The sequence below is a fragment of the Lepisma saccharinum genome, chromosome 5 (assembly GCF_977018435.1).
Source record: "Lepisma saccharinum chromosome 5, izLepSacc3.1, whole genome shotgun sequence".
NCBI lineage: Eukaryota > Metazoa > Arthropoda > Insecta > Zygentoma > Lepismatidae > Lepisma > Lepisma saccharinum.
Window position 1 is genome coordinate 92,038,729 of NC_139233.1, and position 12,378 is coordinate 92,051,106.

Below are 12,378 nucleotides of genomic sequence, written 5' to 3' on the forward strand. Positions count from 1 at the left end.
ACAACAATTAAATCAATCTAAAACAAGTTTTGTTCCATACTTCATCTGTCAATTTTATACACACTATTCTTCGCTACAGCCACATTTTTAAATCTTTCAGTTGCTTTTCCTCACTTCTTCACATAGCTTCCAGATTTTTCTGCTATACAATACTGCACTCCATTAGTCTCTTTCTTAGTTGTTTGTTCAAAAGTTTGTAAAAACAAACTAAGTACTTCTATTAAAGGCTTGGTTTGTCTCAAGTTTGACTTCCTGACTGCAGCACATGTCACTGCTTACGATACATTCCAGGTATTGGTAAAGTACTTTTATCAGTATTGGCAAAATTTTTATTGGCAAAATGTTCATATCTGTGTAGTAGTATTCCTATAAAAATATACAATAAATTGAAGTTATACATGAAGTGGTCATCAAGTATGCGACACATTTAAGTAATTTAAGAAGTCTTAAGTACGAGGATCATTTAAAAAAAAGTGATTATTCAACAATATGTCGACTGTTTGTCACTTGCAGCAACAATTAATTGTGTATTCAGATAATGACTTTATTCCTGCCTCTGCAAGTGAGGTGTCGTAGTTCCACAGATTAATGTGTGACGGCTGCATTGCGCTGACTGTCATTGAGTAGTGCACTCTAAAACCATATTTTCACGGAAATAACAAATTGCATTCATAAAAATACAAGTTGTACATGAAAGAGATGTTGATAAGTGTCACAGAGAACTGTGCAAGCGTATGGTGATGAGGCAATTCAATATCCAACAGTGGCTAAGTGGTTCACCAAACTGATTCACCAAGACTGTAAAATTTCCAACAAGCACCTAGCAACATTAAAGTTATGCTTCTTACGACTACGAAGTCATTTTCTTTTGTCTCACAGTACCAAAGGAAATTACCATGAAAAGTAACTACTAACAGCAACTTTCTGGAGAATCAATTTCGTTCAGCTATTCAAAAAAATGATCAACACTTTTGACAAGACATTCAATTGTGCTGCATCACAACTCAAGGAGCCATGTTGCAAATTCAGTGAGGCAACTGCTTGAGCAGTAGGATTGTGGAATGCTAAAGCACCCCCGTCCCCCCATACTCTGGATATGGGATCCTACAACTACGACTTGTTTCAGAAGCTACGAGATCCTCTATTAGGATATTGCTTTAAGACCATAGTGCAGGCCTTAGAGTGGTCCGTCATTGGAAAAACAATTCTGCTGATGGCATGAGAAAATTGTTATACTCGGAGACTATTACGAAGGAATAGAGTAACCTCGTCCTCCACAATTATATAAGTAGACTGTTATGAGCATGTAATCACTTTTTTTTTTAAATAATCCTCATAATAGAATCAAGGGTAAACTACCAAAAATGATGATGCCAAAACTAAACTCTTATCAGAGTTTTGCATCAAAATATTTCTGTATTCATTCGTGCAATAATGAGAATCAGTCTTATTTTCAAAGAAAGTACCTTAACTGCTCTAAATATATCCTTTCATTTCAGAGCCACCAAGGACATTTGTATCTACAAGGTGAGGATCGCATGTACATCAACCTCGGTGATAATCTCATGAAAGTTTATCACGAAACTCCGTTGGATCAGTTTTCAATGTATAACGGTGATGATATGTTCGGTGATGTTACGAGCGAGGGGAATTTTACTGTTACAAATACTTTCATGGGAAGCAAGCAGTGGATTATTGTACCTATACCATACACCTACTCAGGAACAAATTGGCCAATAAGAGTAAGTAAAAAGTGTTGAATCCAAGCATTAATGAAGTTAATGGTAGCATCGAAACAATAAAATAAGCTTGCTTACATGTGTACTTGAATGATTGTGTCTTTTCTAATGTTGCTGTTTCTAGATATTACTAGATGTTATGTCTGAATATAAAGGGTGATACAGAATTCCTATTACACACTTCTAGGGGTTGTAGAGGGAACTTAGTAGTTCAAGTTTTGATAAGGAACCCATGTCCGGAAATGTACCGCTCTGGTACTACACAGATGACAAGATCACATAGTTACACATCTCCCGCTTCACGGTAGACAACCCACATTGACTGAGAACGTTGTCTTCAGTCACCTGATGTCATGTGTGCTGCTTCCAACGTCCTCTGTTTACAATCCGGTGTGCTTTGACCTTCACGTCAGTTGCTATTCAGTCATTGCGGAAGACAGTATGGTTGAATACAAGTTTGCCGAGAACACAGACATGTTGTTAATTTACGGCGAAGCTGGACTTAATGGTAGAGCTGCGAAACGTCTGTATATGCAGTGTTTTTCCGCATTGTGTCACTCCATCACATACCATTTTTGCCCGATTAGAGCAACGGCTGCGAGAAACAGGTAACTTCAAAGTTAACAGGGCTGACTGTGGTGCTCCACGGACATGCTGCCCTCTCGATGTTGAAGAGGAGGTCCTTCATAGAACTGACGAGAACCCGTCGACGAGTACTCGCACCATTGCACGTCACATATGTGTCTCAGAGCAGCATCTGGCATATTCATAATGATCAGCAGCTTCACCCGTACCACCCTCAGAGGGTAAAGGCAATGGGTCTGGCAGATTTTGTACCACATGTCAATTACTGTGCATGGTTTCTACACCGTTGTGTGGAAGAACGTGTGTGACAACTTCTTGAAAGTTCCTCAGCAGGAGTTTTCATTGTGAGCATGAACAACCCAACATCATACAGTACTGACTTTACACATTCATTGCCATAAAAAGCCTTCATTCTCTGATGAATGTCAATTGGGGGACACATTTGTTGCAGTTAGAAATTCTGTCACCACACGCAGTTTCAGGTACACCGACATAGTATGGTTACATGCTGCAATTTTCCTCGCTCTAGTTCAGCAACCCATGCTGATAGAAGTTTGAAACTTGGAATGGAGAACGGGGAACAATGCATGGTTGCTCAAAATCAAAAATATCTTTACACCATCACAAAAAAATAGGAGGCATTACTTTTCAGCCCGCTCTCGTAATGAATTGTAACTATACCGTAAAGTGAACTTGGAGTTGAACGGCATTGGGAGTGTCACTATTCATCTTAGTGACCCCGAAAACTATGAATTCCACACTAATATCGGTCGTTTTCGATTATTTTTACATGCCACCCCCTTCCCACCGCATCCCTAGGGGTGCCAGGGGTGTCTTACCCCCACAGTATTTCTTTCCACATTGTAAGTGATATGTGCTGAAATTGCTCGAGGATAGCAATATTGCACCTCCTGTGTAGGCAACCAACTTCACCGTGCTGTGTTGCAGGAAGCATAACTTGCAGGATATGACATGAAAATGCCACGCAACAGAATGCTATTTTATGTCCCCTTCCCACCCCCACCCCTAGGGGTGCTGGGGGTGTCTTACCCCCACAGTATTTATTTCGAGATTGCAAGTGATCCAAGTTTGGTTGAAATCGCTCCAGGCGTTCGAGAGTTATTGCTGAACAAACAAACACACACACACATACACACATACATCCATTTTTATATATATATATATATATATATAGTACTTATTTATAAAGAGTGAATTTTAACCAGGTCTGTGCTATAAATTTTAAAAACATTACATTCTGGTACAAATCACAAAAAGTGAAATTTCACTACTTCATTGTAGGAAACATTTGTGATTTTTAATGGAATATGCTGTTTACGTTTATAAATAATAAACAAAATGTATTTTTCAGCACGAAGTGTAAGACTTCATTGTTTCCATCTTGATGTACAGGCATGCATATTCAAAAAGCACTGACCTTTGGCCAGGAAAAATACAATTACTTTTGTGGAGGTGTGAAATCCTAATCTCCTTGGTGCTTCATTCACTCCTCACAGCAGGCCCATCATCGTTGGAAGCATTTGTGGAAGGCCTATTTGTAAATGAAGAACTGGGACAACGTGTTGGCTTAATGTTTTCTTGTGACTAAAATTGGGCCCCTTTCTGTGCCATTTTGAGTTTAGGAAAATGCCAAAAATTAGGAGCCATCATGGGAGAGTAGGTAGCCTGATGAAAAACTGTGATCTGGGAACAACAAGGTGTGTGTTTGGTGGATTTCATGGAGTGGAGGAAAGCAAGCACATCGCAGGCGTACTGTGAAACAGTATCAAACTCGGACATGCCATACAAAGTGACGACTTTGAATGCTGTGCTCAGGAACTGTTCTTATCCACGACAATGCTCGATCACACTATTTATTCAACGGTACCAAAATTCCTTGGAAAATTATGGTGTCTATGTTGAGAAATAAAGTAGATATGTACGTGTTTGTAACCACTAATACAGTGTTGCTACACTTCTTTTCTTCTTTGATACAATCAATCGGCCCTTATTTTTGAAGTACCCCTTGAACATTTTTTTCACTATACATTTTATGTAAATTGCAGTTTTATTCATAATCCATCTTTATATTTAAAATTACTAATGCTTTGAAACTATTAATTATACAATTTTTCTCCCTCTTTCTCCCTAGTATACCGCGATTGATGCTGAAGGACATAACATTGCCGTTGCAGGAAGGACAGGGCTAGCTCATTTTTCAATGGCCACAAGGAAATGGAAATTATTTGGCAATGAAACTCAGGAGAAGGATTTTGTAGTGACCGGTGGGGTGCTGTGGTGGCGTGAGAATATTGTGATGGGATGCTACAATATTGTTGACCATGGTGATGAGATAAGGATATACCCAAGAGATACAAAATTGGATAATGCGTTTGTGAAAACAGTGAAAGTAAATTCTCAAGTGTTGTTAGTGAATAATTTAAGGGATAGGTTAGTGACATTTTGTGCAGACAGTCACATATCATTGTATATTTTGTCTCAGAAGGATAATCAAACAAGTAAGTATAGTTCAATTACTATTGCGCAGGAGCTAAATTTATGTATCATTTCTTACTAAGTCTAATATTACATTTTTAACCCGTAACTGGTGCGGCATGGTTCCTGGGACCCCGCGACCTAGAACAACGCTCTCGTTCTCTGAAGCAATAACATGTACTTCCCTCTCCTTTTCGGTAGCTTCATATTTTGGAAGACCGCGTAACCTGCTGGCGAATCTTCGCTAGCTGCGTTTTAGTTTCAGAGCAACAGACACTCGTGGGTCCCACGGACCATGCAACGCTGTTTGCGTAAGTCTTTTGGCAAGAAACCTGGTGCAAGAATCAGAGTTGACAGTCCGTTTTTTAATGACAATGTTCTTAAAATAAGAAAAATGAACTTGAATTTGTTGCAAGCGGAAGTGAATTATCAGATCTGATAATAATAAAACTGATAATGAAGTACTTATCTCCACTGACTATCACTACAATTAGCTTTTCTCCCTCATTTTGACATTGTGTAGATTTTTTTTGTGTGAATCTTTTTATGTGATTTTGTTTTCATTGGGTAACTACATCAGGGTGGCGACAGACCTGGAAAACCTGGAAAACCGGGAAAAGTCAGGGAATTTGAGGTGTCAAAAAAAGTCAGGGAAATGTCAGGGAATTTCGTCTTCATTGACTTCGAACAGTCTTTTGACGAAAATTGTTATAACTCTTGCACTATGGGAGCAATCTACTTCGGATAACTTTTGTTTTTCAGCTAAAACATCAGCGCATGCAACGGTGTACAATTTACAACACCGGACCGAGGAAGGGGGCTTGGAGGGCACGTCCCCCGAATTTCAATGGAAAAAACAAAAATCTGGAGTTTGCCCACTCTTCTCCCGCTATTTTGGGGAGAAGGCGCAAACTTTAGTATTCTTTTCAAAGAATGGACATTTCTCAACAGAATGAAACATGTTTTATGTTCTTGGGTGCCATACAAGTTGAATAATAAGCCAAAATGTGATTTTTTTTTTACGAAATATATAAGTAATTTGCATTTTTGGAGGAAAATTGTTATAACTCGGGCACTAAGGTAGCAATCTACTTCGGATAAGTTTTGTTTTTCAGCTAAAACATCAGAGCATGCAGCGGTGTACAATTCAGAACGCCGAACCGAGTAAAGGGGGTTTGGGGGGAGCGAATACCGAATTTCAATGAACAAAAACACAACAAAAATCTGGAGTTTACCCACTATTCTCCCGTTATTTGGAAAGAAGGCACGCAACTTTAGTATTCTTTTCAAAGAATGGACATTTCCCAAGAGAATGAAACATGTTTCATGTTCTTTGGTGCCATACAAGTTGAATAATATGCCAAAATGTGATTTTTCTTTTTTTGCGAAAAATAGGTAATTTGCATGTTTGGAGGAAAATTGTTATAACTCGGGTACTATGGGGGCAATCTACTTCGGATAAGTTTTGGTTTGCAGCTAAAACATCATAGCATGCAACCGTGTACAATTCAGAACACCGAACCGAAGAAGGGGGGTTTGGGGGCGCGACTACCGAATTTCAATGAAAAAAACAACATAAAAATCTGGAGTTTACCCCCTCTTCTCCCACTATTTGGGAAGACTGTGCGAACTTTAGTATTCTTTTCAAAGAATTGACATTTCTCAAGAGAATGAAACATGTTTCATGTTCTTTGGTGCCATACAAGTTGAATAATGAGCCAAAATGTGAAAGAAACTCTGTTCGGAAATGTGGCATGGATATGTTGCGGAAGGGGGGGGGGGGAGCTTGGTCATCAATATGAATTTCCCATGCTTGCTCCAGACCTGTGTCAGAGTTTCCACCCAAACATAAGAGTATGAAGGTCCAAAACGCACATTCATTTCGTAATCATAACCATGATACCATATGGTATCATCGGGCCAGTACGACCTTACCCTGATGATACCATAATGGTTGGTATCATTGGAGGAGTAAAGGTTAAGCCTCTAAATATTGTGTGGTGAAAAATGCATTGAATTATCATTTTTTCTTGTCCGTATGGGAGTAGTAAGGGAACTTGTCAACAGATGGAGGGGATAAGAGCTGGTGGCGCCGTCCGGTAGTTGTCGGACGTCGTAGTAAGGCATTTTGTTGGGCAAACTGAAGGAACATTGAAACAAATATGTTCCATTGATACATACGATTTTTGTCGAATATCACCACCTGACAAAGTATCTCACTACAACATGCGACAGAAATTGCATTGACTGAAACGTCCAACAAAAATCGCATGCATAAACAAGAAGAGCTTTAGACTGCAAATATGCTGCTGGAATTTTATTACTCTTCTGGCTCACTTCACCTTATTTAATGTAGCAGTGCTTACGAAGGTTTTCTTTCATCATCCTGACACATTACTGGTTTCACACAAGTTAACAAGTTAACATACGTTTACAATGCCATTGCACTATTCTTACATATCAAGAAGAATCCAACCAAATGGGATATATATTGAATACTATCACGAAAAAGTGAAACATAAATCTGCATTGGTGAACGTTATAAAAATTGGCAAGTGCATGCTCCCAACCTCAAATTTACTGCAACACTAGTATTGCAATGAAATTAATGCCACTCTCTGTCCTGTCTGTTTAATCTCGTGAGAGATGGTCTTAATGTCCAATATTATGAAATAAAATCCTAATAATAAATACGAAAATATTTTAATATCATATTTACTTGAATCATTCAATCATAACAGCAAATCACTTCCTTCAAGAATTGACATTTCTCTGCCAGCCCTGCTAAATTTTCACTTTCCATCTACTGATTTATACGAGGGGTGGCCAGAAAGTAATTTCCAATTAGTAGGTACATTGATTTTTTGCAAACTCCAAAACCGTTAAAAATGGTAATTGCTGCGAAATTCGAAATAATGCGACTTTGGCAAAAAATGCGAATTGTAAACATTTTTAAAGAAATGTCCTAAATTCCATGAAATCCAACATCCTTGTCTTTTCTAGGCCATGTTTGTGTACAAAGAACATGCAAGTTTTCCAACATTTTACTCAAGAGTAAACTATAGAGTTATACGTACGTGAAATGATTCCAACAACCACATTAAATCATTTATTTCCCACGATTTTTTCAACTTCTATCAAAACCATTTGCATCACAGTGCAAAGTGGCAGGGTTCTAACAGGAGATTGAGTGCTTATCTACCGTCACACGGGAGCCACATCTTCGTATTTGTCGCACGAGATATGTTTTGAATTACCAAGCTAAGTGCGTACTATCGGCATTTGTCGAGTGAGTAATAATGGAGCTCAGTCGTTAGGGCATCTGACTACTATGCAAGAGACCCAGGGTCGATCCCCTGCGGGGGAGAACCGGGATGTTTTCCACCTATTCAAACTGCTCCGGCGCCCACCCAGCATCATACGAAGCTGGTACCTTGAGGAAACTTTGAAGGATAAAGGCAGCCAGGAGTGTGGTGCTGATCACATCATCCCCACCTTCAGCCGTGATCAAGAAAGTGTGGGGCCCTAACTCCACACCAAAATTTCATTATCTAAAATCCTTACCTTAAAATTAATAAAGGGGTATGGAAAATAACTTTCCCAAACTAACTTTCAAGATATCAAACTCTCGCGAAGAGGCATAAGCCATGTGACTTACAATTTGAAACAGTAGTTTAAAAACACCATGAAGGTATAATTTCAGATATTTGCCAGAAAATGCGCTAAAATGAAAATGTTAATTTTGGGAATTTTTTTTGGCATAATCACCACCGTTGTTCTGGCATGTGTCGCAGCATGGCACTAAATTTTGTATGCCCATGGTATATGTGTGTGACACCAAAGACTGGAACAATCTCTACCGCAATGTAGCTGTCAAATCCTTGCCTTGCCAGAAACCTCTTCAGTTAAACAAAGAGATGAAAGTACGTACATTCAAGGCCAGGGCTGTACAGGGAGTGGTCCAAGATATCCCACCTGAAGTGATGCAAAGGGCCCGTGTGTACTCAGCTCTATGGGGTTGTGCACATTCGATTGGCCTTCCGTGAATTGTCTGCACCATCGTCTGACCATCCTATCACTCACGACGTCCAGTCTGCAAAACTCACACGATTGCTCTGTGCCAAATTCTGAACGTGCAATGTAGGCTACATCGCAGTCGGTGGGAGACTTTATGAGAGCTGCAATCTTTAACCTAGAACTGTCCTAAACCGGCTACATTGCAACTGTACCAGATTACAGCTACATGCCACTTCTTCCTGCCTGTATGTGTGTGTGTCGCTCTCCGACCACTAGTGCTGCGTATAGGCACCATTGGAGCTTTTCCAGGATGCCCCTCGTATATGAACTTTCAGAAGCTTTTATTATTAGTGTGTTCCTGTTTTAATGTGTTGGTTAGCTAAATCAGGTACCTATACAATGCAATTCTATAAATTCCTTGCGTTAAATTTCTAATACTTACATACCCTTTTCGTCAGCATTAATGGTATAACTGCATGTTGTCAGTTTCACAGCACTTCACTTGGATATGCTGTACTGGAGCAGAAATCCCATCGATAATGTAAGGAAATATGACACTTTCTTTTGTTCAATTCAGTTGTTTCACTTATATGCAAGAGTTAAGTTGTTTGTTTTACAGAGAAGAGAGAAGTAGCTTTATGCATTGAAAAGTGAGTCCGCACTCATGGTTCTTGAAAGCAGAGGGTTCCAAACCTCAGTGGAAATATCAACATATAATACCGAGAATGTATAAGGAGACTGATAAATTACAAATTGTATTTCTTAATCAATCACTCTTATCTCATTTAGTCGTAACTTTACAAATAAGCAAGTATTTTATTTTAAACTTACTGCGTATGACAAAATTCCATAATCCTTCCTTAGCTTGTAAATTGTAATAATTTTCCAAATTCACTATTTTGCAGTTTGAATTCAAGTCATAGAGAATAGAGAAATTAAGTCAATTTAATAGAAGATAATATTGGTACTTAGCAAAACCATATGTGGATCTGTATGAGTTTATTATTTCCATTTACAAAAACATCGATTTAGTTTAGTTTGTAATTGTCAGGGAAAAATGTAAATTTTGTTCTGGAAAACCTGGAAAAGTCAGGGAATTTCATTTCTGCTTGTTTGTAGCCACCCTGCTACATGTATGTTCTGTGATAATTGAACAACCAAATAATTTTTTGGATCTTACAGTCCATGAAAATGTATTTACAGAGCCATTTACGAAAAAGGAACAGATTTTTGTAGCATTGAGTAATTAAAACTGCAATAACAGAAATAGTGGACTAAAATTTAACGTAATTCCATAAACAAGATCCAAAATAGATGATAATTTGTGAAAAAGTTTGCTACTGTTTTCATAACTTACGTAAATAGTGAATTCAAGTTGCTGGTCCATGGAACCACGCCATGCCATTTTCGTTACACTCTGGCACCGTGCCAGTTATGGGTTAAGGTGAATATTATTCAAGAGTATAGTACACTGTGTTTGTAAGTAATAAGCTGGAGACTGATCTGAAACTTTACCCATTGCTGATATGTGAAATTTTACGGATACTGATCTATATTTGACCAAATATTTCATCAAAGATCTGAATCTATTATTCTTTTCTGCAAATATGTACGTAACCAATTGACGTCAATGGTTTTAGAAGAATGGTAGAAAGTGAAATTGTACATTGGAAATTTACTTTGTATTTTATGCCACTTTTTTGCCACTTTTGGGTAATCATTACAACAAGAATGAGTAAAGATTAGATGAATTTGGTGTAGGGACACTCATTAAGAACCACCATGTCCAGGCTGGTACTGAAACTTGAGAAGAAATTTATTTTATAAATGAAGGGTATACGAATGACAGCTTTATGTTCATAAAAACAACAAAATTGCAAAACTGTGTACTCAATTTTAGGCTATTTAAGTATCGCATTGGTAAAATCATCAGCAATATTACTGATAAATGGGTACACTGATGTTGATGGATACTGAGAGTCCCCTTATGTGCTCCATACTAATAATAATACGAGGGCCAATATTTTTGTAGTGGCAACACTGTTGGTATACGCTTGTCAGTTGTCGCTGTGACAATAGACGATAGGGTTTTGTTTAGTCTTGTACTGTGGATCGTGTGTAGGTGTTTGGTACTGAATAGTACTGTTGTGTGGTAGTTAGAAGACATTAAAGTGAAGTGTGTGTATTTGTTGATGTGGTATTTTGCGCCTAAGAGCAAAATGGTCACGAAGTTAACTGACGTAATAGTCTGCATTCACTGTAACACCTTGTCGAACACCATGTGCAAGGATAACCCCTTCAGTTCATTCACTACATGTCCAACGCCAATTATTCTCCAGCAATATGCGAAGTGCATCAAGGTGGTGTGGATCTGTTGCCGTGCGAGGATGCCCGCCACCATGTTCTTTCGCGGCTGATTCACGACCACTTTCAAATGCCTTGGCCCATCTAACAACGGTATGATACGGTAAAGCGTGGCCCCACATGCCTCGCGTAAGCCCTTGTGAATTTGCTGTGCATTCCTTCCACATGCAACGTGAAATTTGATGAATATTCGGTGTTCTTCATGCGTGAACATTGTTCAGGGTGGTATTATACACAGTTCACTTTAACGTCTTCTAACTACCACACAACAGTACTATTCATCACCAAACACCTACACACAATCCGAAGTACAAATTATAATGAGAGCATCATTGCGTAAAGTTTATTTTTGTTCAATGTTTTACCTGCATGTAAGGATCGGACTGATTAACGGTACTGCTTGAAGAATACTAAAGCCAACTTCGTGGTGGAGTGGTCAGTGTAATGGGGTACAGAATCAGAAGTTCCATGTCATCATTTATTCTTATAATAGCGCTACGGTGACAGGGGTCCTGGGATCGAATCCTGGCCTGGGCATGGATGTTTGTGAGTGTGTATTCATCAATTTCATCATATCATCACTCATTCCCATCTTCGCAAATTAGCCAAAAGTGGCACAACAAGCGAAGTAAAATAAAGCAAATCAATCAATCAATAACAGTTAACCAAATAGAAAGAGAAATAGAAGAATACTCAGGAAAATAGTAGAATACTAAGGAATAGGCTGACATGAAACTTTGGCTGACCAATAAAGTACCGATATGTTTGCAAGTCCACTTTAATTGGCACTGTACCTACAGTCTAAAAGTGGAATCCGAACCAGTATGTACCTTCACTGGGTATTGAAGTTTACTGATCTCCTTAACTGATATTTCCAACCTCCATGGTGGAGTGGTTAACACAGCATGCTATAATTCCAGGGGTCCTGAGTTAGAGTCCTGGCCCTGACGTGGGTGTTCTTTGCGAGTGCTCCATCAATTTCATATCATCACTCACCTTCAAAATTGGCAGAAATGCAAAGTAAATTGAAGCATATCTATAAATCAAACTTTAACTGAAATTCTACCAATCAGTCATAAAATTGCAAATGTTCCTCAAAGAACACAGTGATCCATTAACGTCCTTAACAAGTTTGTTCTTGAGAAAAGTGGTGCAAAATAATAATATAACAATAGAG

The 12,378-nt window shown here is 38.6% G+C and overlaps 1 protein-coding gene across 2 annotated transcripts in view; it reads left to right on the plus strand.

The window, feature by feature from the left end:
- Positions 1-12,378, plus strand: part of Rich (Guanine nucleotide exchange factor subunit Rich) — a 211,240-nt gene that overhangs the window by 128,006 nt on the left and 70,856 nt on the right. For both annotated transcript variants that reach the window (XR_014441698.1, XM_083122778.1), the window contains exons 9-10: positions 1,500-1,742; positions 4,477-4,843. Coding sequence is in view for 1 of the 2 variants with exons in the window: in XM_083122778.1 (XP_082978904.1) it covers positions 1,500-1,742; positions 4,477-4,843 (610 nt within the window). In the remaining variant the exon portion in view is untranslated. The remainder of the gene's footprint in view (positions 1-1,499; positions 1,743-4,476; positions 4,844-12,378) is intronic.